General features: G+C 36.2%; 1 protein-coding gene across 1 annotated transcript; it reads left to right on the forward strand.

Moving 5' to 3' along the window:
* The first annotated feature begins 5012 nt into the window (after window positions 1-5012).
* LOC148843479 (large ribosomal subunit protein uL18-like) lies at window positions 5013-11102 on the forward strand. Its single transcript, XM_088959611.1, has 9 exons — window positions 5013-5366; window positions 5835-5904; window positions 5993-6084; window positions 6990-7116; window positions 7220-7299; window positions 7388-7504; window positions 8667-8801; window positions 8959-9125; window positions 10742-11102. The coding sequence occupies exons 1-9, from the start codon at window positions 5364-5366 to the stop codon at window positions 10854-10856; spliced, it is 906 nt and encodes a 301-aa protein (XP_088815737.1). The 5' UTR covers window positions 5013-5363; the 3' UTR covers window positions 10857-11102.
* The last annotated feature ends 12179 nt before the right edge of the window (window positions 11103-23281 follow it).

Genomic DNA, 23281 nt, shown 5'->3' on the forward strand with positions numbered 1-23281 from the left:
ACCGTGTACTATTTAGGTCCAGTTCGTTTACCGGTAAATAAACTTGGGGAAGTTGGTCAATAGGTATCTTTTTCCTATTGTCCAACTTTACAATGTTCTTTTTGCATTTACTAATGGGCCCCATAGTAAAATAAGTTCCACTTTCACAAGTAATACTTACCCATTCCCTACGTGGGTAAGTAACTTTCCCACCTGGGGGGAATTTTATAAAGCATAATTGGACAATTTTGCCCATTTTTATATTAGTATTTTATAAAAAAATGTCATTCTATTACTTACCTAGGAATCCTGGAAATCAAAAGAACATGAACGAGGGTTTAAAGGGTAATTATATTAAAATAACAAAATAACCAAACATGCATGTTATGAGGCTTTAGGATAGAAGGCAAATTGTAAAGATGCTGACTATGTATAAAGTCTACAACTTTGCATATGTCTCCAAATGATGGAATATAAATAGGTAATCTCTTGTGGGAATCATCAAATGTTCAACACTATGGGGTTATGGGTTAGGGGATGGGCTACCCCTATTGTATAGCCCTTAAAAAAAACTCCATTGTGCGTATTGAATATGAGCAGAGCCAAATGTAGCAAAGGGGGCCCATGCCCCCCCATGCCTTGAAAATCCCCACAATACTCTCTTAAACCCACACCTATATTTTGGTGGCCCTATCCATGTTTACTAACTTTTCGTCCTCTATCCATGTTTATTAGTTTTTGGCCCCCCTCAAGAGAAAATCCTAGTTCTACCCTTGTATATATATAATAAAGGAAGAAGGGCCCAAGTGTGTCTTGTATGGGACCAATATGAAGAGAAAATTATTGGCAATGGATTACTAAGTATTGACCCAACATGTGCAAATTAAAAGGGGTTGCTGAGCCTATTAGGAGAGATCTTTCCTTGCATGGAGAGGTGGGTTTTTGCCACCTGGCATGCTCCCAATGGCCCTCATTGAATCGATGTATTCAAGTGATATAATTGGAAAATGCATCTCAACATTCAATTGGAGAAGTTTTCCCAAATTATTCTAGTGAGCCTCATGTGAATGTAAATTGGTATCTAAGTGATTGACAACTAAAAGAAAACTTTGGTTGGCTATGAGATTTGTTGGAGATTAGCTTTAATTGAACACACTAAAGTGTCCAACTTGTATGTGGGCTCAATTCCTTGCTAAATGGCCTCTTCACATGGTTCTCCCAATTAGTTTTAAATATTGATTAACATGATCCCGCTAGATCACTTAAAAATGTCAATATAAATTTAAAAAAAGAGAATCTCAGTGGATTGGACAAGGTATCTCTCAATCTCAAGCCAATCTTGTGGGTCCCCCAATTAAATGGCAAGTATCACATATAATGACACCTCCATTATTGTTAAATTAGAGGGAATCATAACTATCAAAATTAGATTTCCTTTCATACATGATTTTGAATAAGGTTTTAAGAATCGACCCATAAATGGAACCACCATGGCCAATGATTTCCAGGTCAATGTTTCGACGATAAGTGGTTGTCTTTCTTGTATGAGAAGAGAGGCTGAGACATAGGTGCCTATTAGCTAAGAAAGAAAGAAAGAAAAGAAGGAAAGAAAGAAAGAAAATGGAAAGAGATAAAGGAAAAAAAGGAAAGAAAGGAGACAAAGCAAAGAAAGGAAGGAGGGAAGAAGGAGGAGGATTCAATATTCACTAGTGACGGCGACGATGGCAACAACAAAAATATAGTGACAAGTCAACACATCCATTCGTATCTCTCTCTTGTTTCAGAGCTCAAATCTAAGATCTCTCCGCTCCAATCTTGCTTCTATCATCTCTCTAATCACTCTCTGTGATTTCAATGATCTTTGATCTCAGTCCCTCTCCATCTTTCAACATTTTGTTTCCTTATTAAACAATGAATCATTGTTCGGGTCAAATGGGTTGACAATTCAACCACCCAAGTTAGTGGTTCTTTGACCAAATCAACAATTTTTTTTTTTCCGAAGAACGACTCAAGGATGAAATGAAACCAATTGCCTGGATGGTTTCTAGACCGAATGGTCCGATCATTTGGGCTAATAACGATTGAAAACATTGATTTTGAATGTAGGGTTGGGTGGACTCTTCAAATGAAGCCAACTCACTATAAAAGGGGAGATGGGGTGAGAGGAAGGAACCTTTTTATTAGGGGAACAAAGGAGAAAAAGCTGATGAATCACAAAGAAAAAAAAAGAAAGAAGAATCACTAGTGCAATCTTATGGTCAAGAAACTAGCTTTAATTTTCAATTAATTGTGGTTTCTCCAAGTTGTTTGGGCACACAAGCCACCCTTTTTCTCTTTTAGTTTTACTTCAATTTCCTTAATGTTTTTAGCTTTTCTTGTTACAAGAAGAAGGAACAAGAAGGTTGTGACAACTTGACTATTGAAACTTCAAAATTACTACAGCTTCATGTCACATCAATTAAAGGATTTGGTTCTTTAAGTTGTTGTAACAAAAAAGTTTTACCAAATTGCTACAACTGAAAAATCTCCTATTAGATTGCTATAGCCAAGATGACTGAAAAATCTCCTATTAGATTGCTATAGCTAAGAAACCTTCTATAATTAATTGAGGATATTCATTTCAACCATTCATGTTCTAATTGTTGATTAATCTTGATGAAATTTTGTTCACACAAAGCTGGTCATTGCTTATTTCTCATAATTGCAAGTTAATATCATGGCTTCGGATTTTGTACAAGACAAGAGAATCAAAGGGTTTTCTTCGTTAAAAAATAAGAAAAAGAGAGATTGTATCCTACTTACATTTTACAAAAAAAAATCAATAAAATTCTGAATTTGTCTTCATATTTTTTGTGCTTCAAATTTATGCACAAAATTTGTGTCGATGAAATTTATGCACACTTCACAAAATTTCTGAAATAAATACTTGAAGTAATTTATTTCAAGGTTATAAAATTTAATTTTTAACTAATAGATTTTTTAATTAGGGTCTAAAGTAGCCCATTTTCAAACTTTAGAGTCTAAAGTGCCCTTTTCAAACTTTACTAGTGCTACATAAGCGTGCTTTTATTATTTTATTCATTGTCTAATGGATTTGTCCATGTCATTTCAAATATTTTTTGTTTTTGCCTTTGAGTGGCCTGAGTCGAGGGTAGATTCAGTCCTCACAAAATTGTGCTCACACCATTCTGGCAACCCTTTCCAACCATGCATTGGGAATATCTCTATACTTATATATTTTTATTCATGGGAAGATGTTCTCTGTTTCTTTTCACTAAAGTCTGGGGTCAAAATGTCATTTTCATATATGGTAAAAGACTTAAACCTCCCCTAAATTTTAAGATAAATACTCCTACACCCCCTCTACTTTCTCACAGGATTTGAATTGCCTCTTGTGTAAATAAGATCCTGTTATATTTGACAAAATTGATGGAAAGACTTTTTGCCCTTCATTATTTATTAAAATTTCAAATTGTGTAAATAAGATCCCATTATATTTGACAAAATTGATGGAAAGACTTTTTGCCCTTCATTATTTATTAAATTTTCAAAGAAAACTATCGAAGCTGTAATGGAAAATGTATCAAGATGACTGATAGCTCTAAAAATGAATAGGAGGTACTTTATAACTGCAAACAAATAATTCACCTCTTTCTTTTCGTCCAAGCTCTATATTTGAAGTTCAAACAAGTGAAGTAACCCGAGCTTCAGAGCCATGTCTTCTATCTTAGGTTTTGAATTTCTAGGAACTTGTTAAGATCTTGGTCAATTTTGAGGCTCTTAACACTAATCCATTGTTTAAGCTCGATGGACAAAATGCTCTACAAGAGTACTCCTGCAAGGAGTAGAATGTTTAAACAATGTTAAGCTATCAAAATTGGTAATATGCTCTTCCATGGAGATTCATTCAGATGGATGATCAAATAGGAGGGATTATGAAACAATAAGCCTATTGTGAGATGCTGGAGTTAAATTAGCTATTGTTTCCAATTTTGATGCTTGCTTAAGGATACCATTGAAGGATCTCATTGATGTTACAGATTTGTTTGATGCCATTATTATATCATCAGAAGTTGGATATGAAAAACCAGATGCAGAGATCTTCAAAGCCACCTTAGATCATATCAATGTGGAGGCTGACAAAGTAGTGCATGTTAGAAATGATCCAAGGGCAAATAAAGTGGGAACCCATGCCGTAGAAATTGATTGCTGGTTGTGGGGATAAGATGTAAAGACATTTGCAAAGATACAAAACTGCATTCTCAGATAAAATTCATAGACTCCGCCAAACTCAGGGCCCATTGCTCTTCAGTATGAGATGAAGCATGTCTCAAAAATGGTCCATTAGAATCTTACAAAGCATCTAGGAAAGTATCTCAGGCGTATGCTAGCTCAACATTGCAAAGGAAAGCATTGATTGTTGGGTTAAGTACTCTACAATCCAATGCAGAATTCTGAATGACAGCCCCCCATAGTCTACTAGTAGTCTCCCCCCTACCGCATCCTGTCGGTGAATTTGCACGGTCAGGATTCATCCCCCCTGTACGATAGGGCTACAAAATTCTGATCAGTCATTCTCCCTTGATTGTTTTTGGTTTCATAGCAGGGCAACAAAGGAAAAATTGGGTTTTAAAAAAATTAACACCCATGTGATAATGTGATAATATATGCAAACGGTTCTGGATGGAATTTGGCTCCCATCATGGCAACGCCCATTCAAACAATTCGGGATCTGCTATTACAAGTTGTACCTACATCCATATACCCACAGAACACCACCACCATGTATTGATAACATTTCCCAATGAATAATAAGGGAAATATTCTCAATGCACAGTTATCATGTCTCATGGGTAGATATTCTGATGGAACGTTGCAAGCAGTTGGGACGATATGGGCACGGGCTTTCCCTGACTGGAATCGATCTCGGTCGGATGAAGTACTAAACAAAGGGGAAAGATTTGGGGAGGTAGGTCCAATTTGAAAACAGAGAGGATGCAGAGATTTAAGTCTTTTACCCTTTTTTATTCTTTGGAATTGAAGTTGAACGTTTTGCAAAATTCAGATTGTCAAAAGCCAAAATTTCTTATGTTCATGTACTATCCAATACGGGTCCAAACTAGAAAATCGGGCTTCGGCTTGGACCTTGCTTGGTCTTTACATAAGAGCCGGGCTTGGATCAAACATCTAGCCCGATGGTCGGGCCAGGCTTCGGGCCTGGTCATTTCTCTATTGATGAATGAATTTTGGGAAGAGAAATCGTAGCCCTCGATTATCCTCTCTATAATCTAGGGTTTATATTTGAGGGTCGCTCCAAAACCCTTCTCTCTGTCAGTCTCTACCGTCGTTCCTTCACTCACGGCCGAGAGCCGAATACAGCAGCAATGGTGAGAACTACAGAACTAGATATAGTAGAGTTACTTTTTGTTTCCGGTGACTTTTGCCTTGCGAAATGCATATGCTTGTTCTCTCAAATTCTTTGCATCTCATCTACGTTGAATCTTACAGCACAATGTTCTAGAGCTACTCTGAATGATACCCGTTTCATGGTATCTGGTTTTTTCTGAACATATCTTTGGTCATCAGCTTGTTTCATCATCTGTGGGATATATAGGGTTTTAGACCACTACAAGTTGTGTTATATACGTTAGATTGGAATTGCTTTCTCAGCCAGATTGATTTTTAATTTTAGGGTCTCCTTATCTCGTAGCTTCTGTTGTATTAAGTCTGAAAATTGTGCATATTTCTGAACCTTATTTGCATGAGTATTGGCATGCTTTCCCACAAAATATTTCCGTGTGTAATCACATTTGCATCATTTCTAACATTTAAAACAATTTATCTGTGCATTATAGGCCTTTGTCAAAGCTCAGAAGTCAAAGGCGTACTTCAAGCGTTTTCAAGTAAAATACAAAAGAAGGAGAGGTATTGTGTTTTGACCCCATGGTTCACTTCATTGCATTTAGCATTTGTCTAGTTTCTCTCTCATGCATTTGATATCCTTGATATGCAGAGGGAAAGACTGACTACAGGGCGAGGATTCGCCTAATCAACCAAGACAAGAACAAGTACAACACACCGAAATATCGTTTTGTTGTACGATTTGTATCCTTAAAGTTGTTTGTTTATTATGCTTAAATAATTATTTTTAGATTATTTTAGTTTATTTTAGTTCTTAAGTCAAGAATGACTGTTATGATAAAATTTATCAAAACAAAATACTGTTATTATAAAATGCCTAGTCAAGATGCTGGGTGGTGTGATATGTCTTTACCTTTTGGAGGCGTATAGTTTCCTTGTGGTTGTTTGGTACTGTGGCCATTTATTGAAGAAACGTTTTGTACGGAATTTTTCTTGAAAAATAAGATTAAATGCTTATTGCTGTTGTTTGAAAACTAGGAGCCATTAGGTGCTATTCGGCTCCACATAAGCTGAATAGTAAATAAATGGCCGGGTGTTGGGGGAATCATGAAAAATGGTGTTTCCCCAATGCTTGGCTCTCACACAAACCAAGACAAACGTTTTTATCTAATAAATGTCTTACCAAATAGCCTTTTGGAATAAATGCTTATCAGCCTATGTTGCAATAGGCCGGTGCCATTTTTCAAATAAACGGTCACAGAACCAAGCACCATCCTTGTATGGTTTATCAGTCATCCAGAACAATGAGGAATCTCAACTTTCCAGTTTAATTTGCAAACTAACTTTGAGATTTTGTCTCTGAAAAATTTTACATGGCAATGGAAATTGAGAAGCTCTATCACCTTAGTTGGTTTTGACCTCACTGAGATATGGGATTTATGGTAGGTTGTTTGTTGTTGATAAGTGATGGGCTTGTATGCCATGTAGAAGGTGTGGCTGTAGAGACTTGGGTTTGATAAGAATGTGGGCTTTTTATATGGATCACCAAATTATCAAGTGTTTTTTTTCCAGTTTGGTTGAGTTAATGTGGGTCTATAGTAAAAATGGTATCTTGTTCTCTATGTTTTCAATCTTAACACCGCTACTAGACTAACAAAGATATTATTGCACAAATATTATCTGCCAGTATTGCTGGTGATATGATCCTTGCAGCAGCTTATTCTCATGAGTTGCCGCGCTATGGTCTTGAAGTAGGTCTGACTAACTATGCAGCAGGTATGTTCTTTGCGATTGAAAGTATTTTCCCCTGTAATTTCTTTTTTTTTTTTTTTTTACTTTAGTTTGATGTTGGTATTCTAATAATTAACATGATTCCCAGCCTATTGTACTGGACTTCTCTTGGCTCGCCGAGTACTGAAGATGCTTGAAATGGAAGATGAATATCAAGGCAATGTGGAGGTATTTAACCTTAATTATGGTTTGTTTTCTTGCCTTCGATCTCTTTCATTAAAAGTTTTTAACTTTGATCTCACATGCTTTCTGTTAGGCAACTGGGGAGGATTACTCTGTAGAACCCACAGAGAGCAGGAGGCCTTTCCGTGCTCTTCTTGATGTTGGTCTGGTTAGAACAACTACTGGAAACCGTGTTTTTGGTGCCCTTAAGGTAAAAAACCATAGTTATTTATTGTTTATTGGTATTTTGTTCTTATTTCTTCATTTACTGTACATCTTGTTGTCAAATGGACTAGTAGCTATGTGGTATACATTTCAATTTTTATGGGGGGGTGTTTCCTATGTTTACTTGGTTCTTTCAATCATCAGTTTTATTCAATGCACAAAGGAAACAGACTTGAGGAAACTACGGAGGACTTTTCGAAGAATGCATGACCAATGTCCATTAATATATGAACCTCTAGATTGCCTTAATTATCTAAAGAATGGTAAAATTTGGATTTTTTGGGGGTTGGTGACCATAATCTCAGTCATTTTGTAATAGACCGGTTTTACGGGTGTGGATACCAGCAGTCTGTAAGCATATCAGAATGGCTTATGACGTTCGCATCCTGTTTTGTAATACTGAAGGTCCCCAGCTTTTCTGCACACACTGCTAATGTTGTTTTATAGAACTGGCCTTGTCAAGGGGATTAGGCCATAGTTTTCCATATACCTTTTTTCTCTTAGTATAATTTTTCCATAGTTTCCTTGGGGTGCCTGTGCTAACCATACGTGAAGCTTCATTTGAAGCTTTCATGAGAACATTGTTGTGGATAGAGACAAAAGTTGTTTGATCACTTTGTCCTGCAAGCTGAAGTAATTTTAATGTACCTTGTTCTTCCTTCAGAGGGCAATTTATTGCTTTCGTTTTCATTTATCTTGTTAGGAACTTGGATCTCGAACCATTTTTACTGAAGGTCCCCAGCTTTTCTGCACACACTGCTAATGTTGTTTTTTAGAACTGGCCTTGTCAAGGGGATTAGGCCATAGTTTTCCATAGACCCTTTTTCTCTTAGTATAATTTTTCCATAGTTTCCTTGGGGTGCCTGTGCTAACCATACATGAAGCTCCATTTGAAGCCATACATGAAGCTCCATTTGAAGCTTTCATGAGAACATTGTTGTGGATAGAGACAAAAGTTGTTTGATCACTTTGTCCTGCAAGCTGAAGTAATTTTAATGTACCTTGTTCTTCCTTCAGAGGGCAATTTATTGCTTTCGTTTTCATTTATCTTGGTAGGAACTTGGAACTCGAACCATTTTTACTGTTTTGATGAATAGATGAAGGATCAATTGATTTCATTTATCTCATATTCCACTCATTGATTTCAGGGAGCATTGGATGGTGGACTAGACATTCCTCATAGTGACAAAAGGTTTGCTGGCTTCAAAAAGGAGGAGAAGCAGCTGGATCCTGAGGTTCACCGCAAATACATATATGGTGGACATGTTGCTTCATACATGAGGGTGAGGCCCAAGAACAAATTTTAGAGAAAAAAGATTACAGGGCACATAGAGGGCTTTTAGCTAGAGTATTAGGATAAAAGGGATAGGATTGAACCCGGTTATTTTGTAGTTCAGAAGGAATATTGCTTTCCATCTGAGTTTGCTAATTGATTGACAGGCATTGAATGAAGATGAGCCAGAAAAATACCAGTCTCACTTCAGTGAGTATATCAAGAAAGGGATTGATGCTGATAACATAGAAGAGTTATACAGGAAGGTCCATGCAGCTATTCGTGCTGACCCTACCACGAAGTCTGAGAAGCACCCCCCCAAAGAACACAAGAGGTAGGAGAGTCCTCATTTCTGTTTCCCCTTTTCCCTTATTTCTGATACATGTACTCACACAAACACACTTGGATTTTCTGTCATACTTCAGTCAGTAGAGCTTAGGCTCTGTTTGATTTGCTAGAAAGAGGTGGGAAAAATGGAATATTCCTAAAATATTCCACTTTCCCATGTTTGTTTTGTGAGACGCACAGAAATGGGACGGGAAACTAGGGGGACACACTTTCTCAAAAACTGGGATTCAGGGTCGCACAAAACAATGTGATCCCAATGAGAAAATGAAGGGAAAGAGTATCAGGCTTGCTTGTTAAAAGAGTTTGTTGTCTGTCTTATCCACTTCCTCTGCCCAATAGCAACATTTAAGCTTCCGGTGACTTTTTCAGATAGATGGTCGTCTCCCTGTAACCTTTCAAACAGTTTTTAATTCCTCTTTACTTTTTGAGCTCCAAAACCCAAATAGATATATGGTGCAATCACCGTGGGCCTTGGCTGCCATGGTTTTCGACAACCAATGCTCCCTCTCTCTCTCTATCCAGCGGTTGATTTCCTTCTACCATTTTACTTTGATTAATAGATCTAACCTATTTTTTTCTCAAAAAAACAGAGCTCTTTTCTTCTCTTCATTTCTCCATCTCTTACTCTGTGTTCTCTCCCCCGTCTACTACATGGGTATTACTGTTATTCTAATACAATGATTTCCATCAAATTATAACAGATACAATGTTGTTTCAAAGCCCAGAAGCCAATAAACAAATTCCAACATTGGCAAGCCAGTAGTGTTGAAGCCCACCTTTAAATCTCTTCCAAACCTGAAAAACTGCAATCACCCACCATATGTTTGATCAAATTCCCTATCAAACACCTTTGCTTGGAACAGTCTCATCCAAACCCATTTCACCAGTCGTGATCCCATTCATCTAATTTGGAGCGTATGGGCACTTGAAGTTACTATGGAAGAAAAAGAATTTATGAATCATGATATACTGTAGGACAAAGTGGGTTAAAGCATGGTTTTCAAAACCGGACCAGATCGGATGGTCGGACCAGAAAACCGGGAACCGGTCAGGTGATGTGTTCCGTTTTACCCCAGAACCTTTTTTTGGTCAGCAAACCACTGACCCAGGAGACTGAACCATTCGAACCGTCCAACGGTTTGGCCGTTTTTAATTTGTTTTTATTCTTTTTGCTAGAACGGGCTGTCCATTCAGTTCAAACAGGCAGACCATTTGACCCGGGAACTGGACCTGACTGGTTTGTTGTCCGGTTCGGTTTTAAAAACCTTGGGTTAAAGTGCCTTCTCACAATGCCATTTCATGGATAGCAATGGTTCGTAGTTATGTGAAAAATTATGGATTCAATGAGAGTTCGAAACTTTTTAGAGGGACAATTGATTTTTGGAGCTAAATAGTTTTATTTTCAACTTTGATTTATGGCATGTTTTCTCTCAACAATTTTCTCATAAACCAAACGATAGAAAATGAAAACTTCACACTTTCTCATCCCATCCCATCCCATCCCTTCCTTTTCAATCTCACCTTAGAGGTTGTTGAAAACACAGTGATTGAGGTTTCTAATAATTTTATTCAGCTCGATAAAAGTATTGCTTTGTGTTACAGGTATAATTTGAAGAAACTGACCTACGAGGAAAGGAGGTCTAAGTTGATTGAGCGATTGCATGCTCTCAATTCGGCAGCTGGAGCAGATGATGAAGAGGATGAAGATGACGAGTGAAAGTACCCTGACAAATCTAAGAAAAAATTTTTGGTGCTTCTCTCTACATCTACCTTGTTGCCATTCCCCCTTTAGTTCATTTTGGAACATATATTTTTTAGCACCCTTAAGCTGTCTGGAGGTGTTTTGGATTTTACAATGCGGGCCCTTTTTGAAACGTCTTACAATATTTTCATTCACATGCAACTTCATTTTTGATTCAGTAGCTGTTGCAACTTCAGTTTTGATCTAGCATCTGTTTTCCAATTTTTTTCTCCATTTCTTCATGGTTGCAATTTTTTAGAGGTAAAATGTTGTACTTCGATTTTATTTCTCTTTTAATTTGTAAAGGGCAAATGGTGAGGCCTCTTCTCTATCCTTAACAAGATTAAAAGAGATAAATTAAACGAAGTACATCCTTTTCTCTGCCTGTAGCAATGAAGAACAGGGTATCAGTGTATGGAAATGGGTGACGTCTATTCATAGATGGATCTTACATTGAAGCCACAGGTAAAACGGCTTTTGGATATGGGTTGTATGCTCCAAATGGTAACATGGTATATTCTCCCGCAAACAAATATGTTGCTGCAAGCAGTCAGCAAGCAGAACCGAAGGCTATGATAGAGGTTCCGAAGAATGAAGACTATTAGTAGTTTGGGACATAAAAGATTGGTTCTTTATGCTAATGATCAAGGTAAAATACTGAAGATCACATGGGTGGAGACACAACAGAATTGTGTAGATAAGGGCAGCCTACATAGAGTTAATGATATGGAAGACATTCGGTTCATATATTATGTAAACAGGGAATTTAAGTATGTAACAATGAACAAAAGATGCAGTGTCCGGTTAACGTGACCCGAATAGCTTAGAGATACGGAGAAGAGTTAGATCCAAGACCCAGCGTATGGTGAGTTGTTTCCAATGCACAGCTGAATTGACCATTGTTAAGGCTGCGATGGGTCGGGTCTGATATGATTGACCCAAACTGGTTGGATCGGTTCTGGTCTGAGGATCTGATACTGATGAGTCAGTTCAGTTCTGGTTTCTGATATGTTATCAGATCTGGTTGTCCCTAGAACCATTGGTTCAGTTTTGACTCTAAAATTACAGCTTTATTGGATCTGATTTGGTTCAGGTTCCTTAATCTTTCTTAGGTCGGTTCTGATTCTAGACAAACCTGACCTATTGGCAGACGTAGCTGTTGGGACCAGAATTGTTTGATTCTAGGCATCGTCATGTTCAATTTGTAGGAGACTTGGTGAGATTCAGAAATTGGCTTAAATATAACCTAAAATTTTCAAATGGCCTTTAACATACTCTAAAACTGGCCCCACTAGACTTAAAACATATTCTCTGTTATGAAATGTTACATGCCCTATGTATATGAAATCAAATATTTTGCTTAATATTCGAAAATTACTATTTTACCCTTTCAAAATCTCCAACCTTCACTTCCTTTTTGCGCTGTTTTCTCTCCTGATCATAGCAGAGACTTGGGATTAGTAACTGCTATATTTGAAAAAAAACAATAAAAAAACTTGCGATATTGACCTTATGTTGGATTTGGTAGGTTGGGCGTTGGGTTCAATCTAAACCCGCTTTAACCCAATCCAACTCACCCAAACCTATTAATCTTATTTTTATGGACTTAAAAATAACTAACTCTCCTTAACAAATAAGTGGTGAAGGTTCAAATCACATTATATGCATGTTATTTTTACGCAAGCGGCGAAGCCATTTGATTATGTTCGGATTTTGGGTTTGACCGAACCACTTAGGTTCAATCTAGTCAGACTAACTTGAACTATCTAATTGGACTATCTTCGAGCTAACCACATCAAGGGTGGTTGAACCGTTTAGATCTGGATCAGTCCGATCGGACCGGGCCGGTTCAGTCAGTCAATGGTGGGTTGACTTGGACCAGACCATATCAGGTTTGTGCAGGGGTTTGGGACCAAACTGATTGACCCAAAGTGGGCCAACATAAGTAAATCAGATTGGTCTGGATTTAGGTTGGGTTGTGTGGATATTAGTAGGCCAGACAGTCCAGACCAGGCAAGGCACATGGGCACCGAACCATCCCGCCTGAAACCGTTTCAGATTTAAGTCAATCCGGATTGGCTTGTACCAGGTCGGATCATGCTGTGTGAGTACTGGTTGGATCGGACGACCCAAACCGGGCAGAGCAAGCGGTACCAAACCATCCCGCCTGGGGTCTATTTTGGATTCGGGTCGACCCGTATCGGTATATGCTGGGTTGAGTTAGGCCGCGTTGAATTGGTCCGAACTCAGGTCAAATTGATTTGGATTTATGTTAGGTGGAATGTGTCGATTCAAGACAAAACTAAATTTAGTCAATAATTAATAGAAAATTAATACATTAATTTTAAATTATTTAATTCAAATGAAAAAAATAAAAAAAAAAAGGTCCAAGGAAATAATACTTATGTTTGTAATGGTTAACCCAATGGTTATCCACAACTCAACCCAACCCATTTAAATGGGCGGATTAGATGATGGGTTGATCATACAACTTGCCAAGTAAATGGGCGGGTTGGGTGAAAAATTGCCACCCTAATCATATGTGTGCTAGAACCACAGCTTCAAATAAGATTTGGAACCAACTCATGCTTAATGTTACAACTTGTAGAGATGTAGATGATGTTATAAGTTACAGCCATACATCTCCCGTGGGCATTACAATCTTTTGTTTTTGATAAGTTGGAGTACCAAGTATTGACTTGTCTTGTTGCTTCAGTGCCCCTATTTTCGTGCTTAAACAATTGAAAAGTGAATAGATTTCAATTCATGTTCATTGCTACATAGACTCTGAAATCAAGGTTTTCAACTCATTGTTGACCTGGCTGGTCGAAACGTTCCAACGGTCACTCAGCTAGGATTCCGGATCTGGTTTAGTCAAGACACATCAGACAATCAAGAACCGTTCGATTTGATCGGTTCGAATATTGACCCGTTTGACCTAGTGATTGGGTTGTGGGTAAGGTGATCATTTCAGCCCAGCACGACCTGGCCCGAAAATTCCGGGCTTGGGCCTGGGTTTTGTGTTCAGGCCCAGCCCGGGCCCGGGCCCAGGCCCATATGAGGCCCGCAAATTTTAGGGTCGAGCTTGGGCTTAATACTTCAAGCCCAGCCTAGGCCTGGCCCGATCCGCATATATTTAAACTTACACATTTTGTGTATAATTTATACATATGTATACATGTTATTTTACATTATATTATATATTTTATATATAAATATTATACAATGACATGCATAATTTATATTATATGTAATATTTTATATTATATAATGTATAAAATAAGTTTATATACATGTTATGTCATTTAATATATAGATATGTAATGTTTTATATATGAGTGACATTGGCACAAAATCAGGACCGGCCCGGCCCGAGCCTATATAGACTTGGGCTAGGACTTATGTTTCAGGCCTAGAACCCTAGGCCAGCTTGGCCCATGATCACCCCTAGTTGTGGATTGTACACTCAATGCATGCAAAACTTTCGAAGGCCATAACTTTACACTCTGATGTCCGATTGGGGTGATTTTTTGTCTTTTTTGGCTTCAAATTGCAATTTTAATATTTTTTTACAAATAAAAAGTTAAAAACTGAACTAAAAAAAACATAAATTTAATATAAAATAATACATATAAAATATCTAAAACATATTCATACATTATTTATTGTTAAAATATATATTTATACACACACATGCACTAACATGGTACGGTCTGAATCGATCGACCTGGCTGGTTGAACCGATGACCCACGACCTGGAGACAAAAACAATTCGACTTCTGGGTCAGTTTTTAAAACATTGCCTAAAATATCGATCGTCTTATTAGAAGAACTAAAGAACACCAAAGGACTCAGAAATAAGGTGTAATTTAAGGCTCTGTGGTTTTTCAGCTGTTTACAAGTCGAGTAGACCGATTTTTGGTCTATTCTCGTTTGGTTCATGGAAGATGTATTCGCCAAAAGCTAGAGCACCGAAAAGACACGAAAAACTCATTTTGGGCTGATTTTGGAAATCTCTAAATAAAGTTTTTCGCGTCTTTCGTATTTTATTCTTGTTTGAAATACACGAAAAGACGTACAAAAAGACGTATATCTAACAAACTAGCTTTAAACTACTCAGATTTTCATACAAAAGCTCAATAAATCTTTTGACTATCAAAACAACAACCACAAAAGTGTTATCTCTGCGCGTCAATGTCAATTTGATGCGTGGTCGTCGTTGACGTTGTATGTCCAAACCCATGAAAATTACATCTTATAAATGGGCCAACATTTGATTGTCATTTCCCATTCAACGCTAATTGGGTCTCAACGTATCTCTAGGGCAAGATATCCAAAAATAGCAGAATAATTCATTTATACTGAAAAGGTTTGATTTTGATATTTTGAATAAAGCAAGTGGTGCCCAGTGCAATGGACTCAGAAATCTGACCAGGTGAGTAATGGGCTAATTTGTGAAAGAATCTACTTACCTGCAGTATTTCGGTTTGGGATAAACAATGGTGCTTCATCAATTATTCAATCTCGTTTTTGTTTTATGAGAGGTTTAGAGGAATTAAATATAAGCTATGTTTTAGGGAAAATTCCCGGTATTTTTAGAATGCGATACTTCAGTACTTAAATATTTAAAATGTGACAATCCAATACATATAGTTAATTAATTATTAATCAGTCATTAAATGACATTTGAAAAAGATACAAATGTATTCATCATCTAATTTTATTTATCAACCATCCAACCATTGACAAAAAATTAACAATCCCAAATCTTTGCTTTTTCATCCATTGAAGAAAGTTGGGATCATGTTTGAGTGGACATTCTGGTGACTCCAACTTTCTTGAATAGAAGAGGCAAGAATTTGAGACTGTTAATTTTTGTCAATGTTTGGATGGTTGATAAAGAAAATTAGATGGCATTCGAAGGGCATTTTTGTCTTTTTCAAATGCTACTTAACGACTGATTAACAACTAGTTAACGGCAGGTACTGAATTGTCACTTTTTAAAAGTTTAGGTACCGAATTGTCGCATTATAAAATTCAGGGACCACCGTTTGGTAATTGCAAACTTTGGCACTAGGCCCAAAGTTTTTTACCATTGCTGAAACTTCCCCTAAAAGTTTGGTAATTGCAATCACTTCCCTGAATTTTTAATGTAATTGCCAGTAGACCCCCTTTTAAAATCCTCTAATAGGAAACATGAAAATGTCTAAAATGCCTATATAATTATTTTTTTATCAAAATGCTTATTTTCCAACTCTTTACATCAATCACTACCCCAAATTCTTCCAATCTCTGTTTGAAATTTAACAAATGTGAACACAAACAATTTTTTATTATATAAGGGTAAACAAAGAAGGTGACGAAAAAAAATAATTGCAGTTTTGTTTGATTAGACGACTTGACTTGAAACTAACAATCAAAACTGTTCCATGTTCCTATTCACCCAAAAAAGGTTTTTTTTTTTTTTTGGTATTTTGTTTTGAGGGTCCATGTTGACCTCTATGGTTCTGCAAATCTAGTTATCATTTTTAGGGTAAATTGCTGAAATCTCCCTGAAGTTTTTTACCGTTGCTAAAACTTCTACTAAAGTTTGGTAGGTGCAATCACTTCCTTGAATTTTTGATACAGTTGCAAGTAGACCCCCTTTTAAAATCCTAAGGTGATGAAAAAAATAATTACACTTTTGTTTGATTAGACGACTTGACCTGAAACTATTAATCAATACTGTTCCATGTTCCTATCTCTGATCAATTTGCGGTTTATGGGGCATCCAAAAGGGTTGTTTTTTTTTTTTTTTTGTTTCAAGGGTCCATGTTGACCTCTCTATGGTTCTGCTATTTGGAAATTTCTTTCTACAACTACAAAGATTAAAATCTACTTTTCCTTTTTAGGGTAAATTGCAGTAATCTCCCTAAAGTTTTTACCATTGCTGAAACTTCCCTAAAGTTTGGTAATTGCAATCACTTCCCTGAATTTTTGATGCAGTTGCAAGTAGACCTCTTTTTGAAATCCTCTAACAGAAATATGAAAATGTCCAAAATGCCAATATAATTACTTTTGATCAAAATGCTTATTTTCAAATTTTCTCTTTACATCAATCACTACCCCAAATCCTTCCAATCTCTTGTTTGAAATTTAACAAATGTAATCTCTCAAAAAGTTTTTGATTATATGAGGGTAAACAAAGAAGGTGAAGAAAAAATAATTGCAGTTTTGTTTGATTAGACGACTTGACTTGGAACTAACAATCAAAACTGTTCCATGTTCCTATATCTGATCAATTTGGTTTATGGGGCACCCAAAAGGGTTTTTTTGGCATTTTGTTTTGAGGGTCCATGTTGACATCTATGATTCTGCAAATCTAGTTATCAATTTTTAGGGTAAATTGCTGAAATCTCCCTAAAGTTTTGTTTGGTATTTTCAAAAAACTAAAGGTACTAGTTAAGTTCTTGGTTAACCAAACTAAAAACTAGTGGTTAATTGAACAGACTGTTATACATGTTTTTATAAATATTATATATTTTATATTAAAAATATATTATAAATTAATATATATCCATTATATATAAATATATTTGTAATACATAATATATTATTTCTTATTTATAATATAATATTTCTATTTATTTCTAGTATTTTTTCTTATATATTTATTTATAATATATATTCTGAATATAAAAATAATTGAAAAACCGATGAATTGAACCAATCAACTGGTTAACTGATTGGAATTGGTTTGGTTTCAGTTAGTGATTTTCCAAAACCTGATGGCACTGGCTTAGTTTGGAAAATAAGCCCTTGATTCAGTTAATCAAACTGTGAGCACCCCTACCTACAAGTCAAAAGGTTGGCAAAGGCTGATATTAATATTAACATTTTATCAAAAAAGCTGCTCATTCCAAATGGAAAGAAAAATAAGAACCAAAAAGAGAGAAAAAAGGGAAATGCTAGTGTATGAGAACACTGTTCACTTCATATGATGGGAAGTGAATTTTGCCTATTGAAATTGGGATATGTCCCAATTTATGACTTTACCTGATCTTAATTATTTAATTTTCATGAAGTAAGAGGCTTGGAAATGTTTCCCTTTCAAACAAAACAATAATTATTTTTTGTCACCATTTTCCAATAAAATGTGAGTAGTAGTTAACTAATACAAGTATAAATTATTGTTGGAGACAAGGACTTAAATATCCATATGATATGGCATTGATATTGACCAAGGGTGATACAAGAAACGCTATGATTAGGTTTGTATCCCCTAAATCGTGCGTGGTGCTATACACATCCGTATCAAGATGATAAATGTATGAGACAATATAGGTTGATGTATTTTCACTCGTGCATTTATATGTAAAAACCATATTTGGTGTGATTCAAATCCAAATCATCCAATTGTAAAGCCTTAGACACACCCTTAAACCAATAGGCCAACCTTCATCTTATAATAATAAATAAAATAAAACAACTACTTATCAATCAATAATGTCTAAATGTAACCCAAAAAATAATATATATTTGCATTCTACAATTCCAATTAAATAAAAATAAAATATTTAAAATTAATATTTTGTAAATTAACTTGTAGGGACCCATGTAGTGTACGAGATTTATCAAGGGAAAGTGAAATAACCGAAACTTATAACTGAGGAGGGAATGCAATGTTTTTAAAATAATTAATTTTTATTTTATAAAATTGTTATGAAAATCATTTAATAATTTAGTAATTTGGATTAATAATATTAATATTTTAACAAAAATAATAAACTATTGCTAGTGACTTAATAAAGTAATTATTTTTTCCATATTATTTGTTAGTGTTCCATTTTATTTATTTTATTTTAATAATTATTAAATGTTATAATTTTTTTGCAAATATTACTTAAATATTAGTAAATATATAAAATTAGATGATAGTTATAATTAAATTAATCTAAAGTTAACTCTTTTAGTCATAATTGGACTAAACCAAACATAATGCAAACCATGCATGATTTTTTTTGGGTTTTTTTTAACTATTTTTGGATAATATTGAAGCCGAATGAGCTACGGGGAATCGGCTACCCCCATTGTATGACCCAATCAACCAAAAACATAAATTATTTAGGTCAGATTTTGATCGTGTATTAACAATTTTTAAGGTTGCATGGCCTAACCTAGGGCCAGGACCACACCTCAAATGTAATAATATTTGTTTGGGCCTAGGACATGGATTGTCTTACCTGTGCTAATTATAAAACTATATTTTTTACAAATTAAATTCTTTATTTAATTTTAGTCTATTATAAAAAATATATAACATTTATATCTAAATATTAATATAAAATTTGTTATCTAAATAATATGCATTAATATTTACCATATATGCATATAACTTCTAGGTTGAGATTAGGGTTACTTAACTTGGGCCCTATCCTAAGGCCATCATTGGACTCTGACAGTTTGATACCCAATTAGACTTCAAATTCAATTCTCAAGTTTAGATGCTAGAACTTGCATGTGATTAATAATCTGATTGGATGTGGATTTAACCTCATCCGATTTGATTAAAATCCATGTCTAAAAATTTATTATTTTATATATATGCCATATAAATATGTATACATATAGATATTATGTGTAATTACATAAAATTTATAATTAATCAATTTAATATTTTATATTTATATGCATTTATTATGCATATATACTTTAGAAATTCAAAACCTAACATAATAATTCGATGTGGATGCGGATCTAGAAATTTCATAATTGAAAGGTGATGTAGATGTAGCTAGATCAGATTTGAATTCAATTTGTTTACATCCCTTTTGTCCACATTATGTGTGGACTTGGTGTAAATCTGAACTAGACCTAGCTTAGAAGAAAATAGTTGCTTAAGCTTAGAAATTTTTAGGTCTAGTCAGGTTGGGCTAAGTGATAAATGATTTGTTGCTTTTTATTATTAATTTCAATTATCCTATCAATAGTAATTTTTATTAATTTCTTATTTTTTAATAGTTGTAGATAAAAACTTGCTTAAACTTAATATTTTTTATAAACTTTAGTAATTGTTTTTTTTTTTTAATTTTATAGCCCTATTGTGTGGGCTTGGTGTAGATCTGAGCTAGACCTTGCTTAAAAGGAGTTTTATGACATTTCTAATTGGGTCATTATTAGTTTTATTATTTTAATTAATTTTTAAATGAAATGAAAATGATTTATTTTAGTATTTTTCATAAGTTTTTTACTTGTTATTATTAATTTTAATTATCCTAACAATATTAATTACCTTTAAATAGAATTTAATTGTATTTTAGTTTTTAATTTATGTACTGCTAGTTTTTAAAAGTTGCTAGATAAAAATATTCTAAAATTTAATGTTTTTGTTAACTTTAAAAGTTTTTTTTATTAATTTTAGTTACTACATTTCAAATTATATATAGATTATTATTATTATTATTATTATTATTATTATTATTATTATTGTTGTTGTTGTTGTTGTATGATCTGAGGTGTGCTGAATCGAACATGCAACAAATAATCTTGCCAACTAGACGAAGCAGAGGTGAAAGGACAAAGTTGTGCACTAAGAAGACCTGCAAGTAGAGAAAGACTAAAGCCCCTATGATGAAGTCCCTAGGAAGGCACTCTGATGCTCAAGTCAGTAGCAGGAGGATGAATTCAGTCGCTCCAAGCTTTAGAGGGAGAGCTGGTCTGAGTCGAATGAAAGCAATAAGAGGGCAAGAGAGCTAGAGTACTTAGAGAGTTGAAGATCCTTTACCTTGAAGGGGAGATGCCTTTAAATGGATTAGCGTCCATGTCCTAATTGAACTGACTCCTTGTAGGGTTATTGGAATGAGGGCATCCACCAAGGTCGAAAGGCTCTGCCTTCCCCAACAAGGGCGCTTCTCATTGTCCATGTGGGACTTTGCTTCCTCATGGGGTCCTTAGTAATATAGTTGTGGATATCATGCTAACGTGGTTCGAAGACATCCAGCACAAAAGTGTCCACGTGGAAGCTTCGACTAGATAAAGCACCGCTCGAATACCAATCCCCTAGTTCTAAAGTCGAGGAGTGAATTGCTCCTCCATAGTGGAGTGAGAGTTTTTGGAGCTCTTCACCTCAGCCCCTTATTAGTCATCAACAAGCATATAGCATTCCTAAAGAGTTAGAGATGTGGTGCCTAGGGATAAGTGAAAGAGTGACCTTGGTTCAGCCTAGTGAGCTGAGGTGGCCCCGTGTCCAACCCGTCCAATTGATGCCAAATTCATTTTGGTACTTGGTCGAGCTGCTTTGTTATTGTACATTTCACAACATAGAGATCACCCTGCCAATGTTTAGGTATTTCCTTCACTTGAAGAAACACCAACAGGGCTACAACTATATGTCTGCTCAACCAAACACAAAGGTGGTTGTTGGAGCCCCTACCTCGATTAAACACTAGTAGGGCTTCTTCTTCATAAGGCATCGAGATGGATGGTTGTTCCCTTCTGAGCTGGTCATCCCGAGCTGCCAAAGGAGGTGACGGCCCGACAGTGGATTCTGAGGGTACACGTTAAGGAGTATGCCTCATCCACCATGCTGATCCGGACAAGGTTGATGCGACCTTCGAATGGTCAGTTTTTCATTTAGTTTGCTCTATGCTTGGTCCTCAAATTTTATTACTAAGTAATGATTGCTTCCTTTCATGTTGCATAGATATTGACACGGCTGGTGATGATTAGAGGGCAAGGCGCCTATAGGCCGCATCCTAGAGGAAAGCGATGATTGTGAATGTTGCATTGACAACGTCGGTTGGTACGAGCTCTCAGTGGCATTCCATAGAGGGTACTCCTTGATAGTCGAAGAGGGAAAGGTCTTCAGAGGAGATTGTCATGGTGAATTTGGAGGAGGCCCCCCATCAACACAGCCATCAATAGTCGACCCCACAGGGGAGCCTTCAAGGGCAGGTCGCAACCGAGGGAGGAGACAAGACTGGAATCTAAGTGTCGAGCTAGACTGTGTGGGCTGTAGACACCTTGGAGAGTGAGGGCATGGTTGAGCAGATTGCTTGGGGCATCTTGTTGCCCAATCAGGAGGGAGGCCGTTAAGGCTGAGTTGACCAAGGTGAAGACGACCATAGAGGAGAAGGATGATGGCCTAAAAAGGTTGAAGAACCACGCCCATGAGCTGAAGGAGGCGAGGAAGAGGGCGAAGAATGCAGTGAAAGAGGAAAAGGTTAAGGTTGTTCATGCGAAATGGAGGTCGTGGCCAAATGCAAGGTTTTAGAGGCCTTTCAGATGGAGTTAGATGACTATGCCATTGACTCTTGGCAGGCTGGATTCACTCTTTACCAGAAGAGGGTCATGCACCTATTTCTAAAGATTGTGCCCATGGTGCAGGAGTTCGGACCTTAGGATCTTGAGAAGTTGGCTGAAGAACAAGGCGTTGAGTCGATCAAGGCTGTTGTGAACCCTAAGAACCAAGTTCGTGTGCCAAGGACACCTCTGTTGAGGAGTGAATGAAAGTTGGCTTCATCTTAGTCTAAGTCTCTTTTCACTACGTATCTTGTGTTTTTTGGACCGAGGATGCCCTTGGTCTTTTGTTAACTAAGGACTTGGGTTGCCTAGTTGTGAATGCCCTTTATCCAAAGTTTCATTGTTAAACCGCTTAGGGTCGTCCTATCCAAGGTGCTTCCAAGCTCTCAGAGGTCTTGGTAGGGAGCTTGGTGGCATTTGGATTATGGAGCTTGGAGCTCTTTGGTGGGTTGGTTGTTGTCCTCAGTCAACACTTTTTTTGATGCCATGTTGGAGAGGTGCCTAGATGTTCCTTGCCCTTTGGGCCACAAATTCAGTCATCGCCCTCTAGCCATGGGTGGTAAGGGCGTCATTCCCACTACACCCAACCCGAGCTGGGTCAACGTCAGACCCCAATTGTTAGTGCTCGATCAAACCTGGACGTACGTGCAGTCAAATTCAGACCTCGACCGTTAATGCTCGACTGAGTCTGAAGTTTTGAAGGTGTGTGCGGTGTGCCCAACCTGTTGGCAACCCTAAATATTGGGATTTGGGGGAAAGAATAATTTGTTAGTAATTTATTTATAAATAAATGACTAATTTAGTAAATTAAATAAATAAATGTTTAGATAATAATAATAATAATAAAATAAATAAATGAATAAATAAAAGTTGAGAGAGAGAATAAGGTCAAAGAGAAGTGGGATGAATTTTTATTTTATAGGATGGCATAATCATAAATAATTAAATATCTTGTTGCAAATATGAAAGGGGAGAGAGGATTATATGAAATCTTAATTACTCATACGATTACTTATCAAAAAAATTACTCATAATTTTCGAATGCCATTGAATCAATTGCATAGGAAGGTTTATCTTATATATGTCACTCCTGTAATTTTTGAATATCATAGAGGCAACTA

The sequence above is a fragment of the Nelumbo lutea genome, chromosome 8 (genome assembly GCF_056320005.1).
Source record: "Nelumbo lutea isolate HS-2025 chromosome 8, American lotus-T2T, whole genome shotgun sequence".
Lineage (NCBI taxonomy): Eukaryota > Viridiplantae > Streptophyta > Magnoliopsida > Proteales > Nelumbonaceae > Nelumbo > Nelumbo lutea.

Coding starts and splice junctions, on each gene's coding strand:
- LOC148843479 (XM_088959611.1), top strand. Junction 5,905..5,992: donor AAAATACAAAAGAAGGAGAG/GTATTGTGTTTT, acceptor CTTGATATGCAG/AGGGAAAGACTGACTACAGG. Junction 7,300..7,387: donor AATATCAAGGCAATGTGGAG/GTATTTAACCTT, acceptor GCTTTCTGTTAG/GCAACTGGGGAGGATTACTC.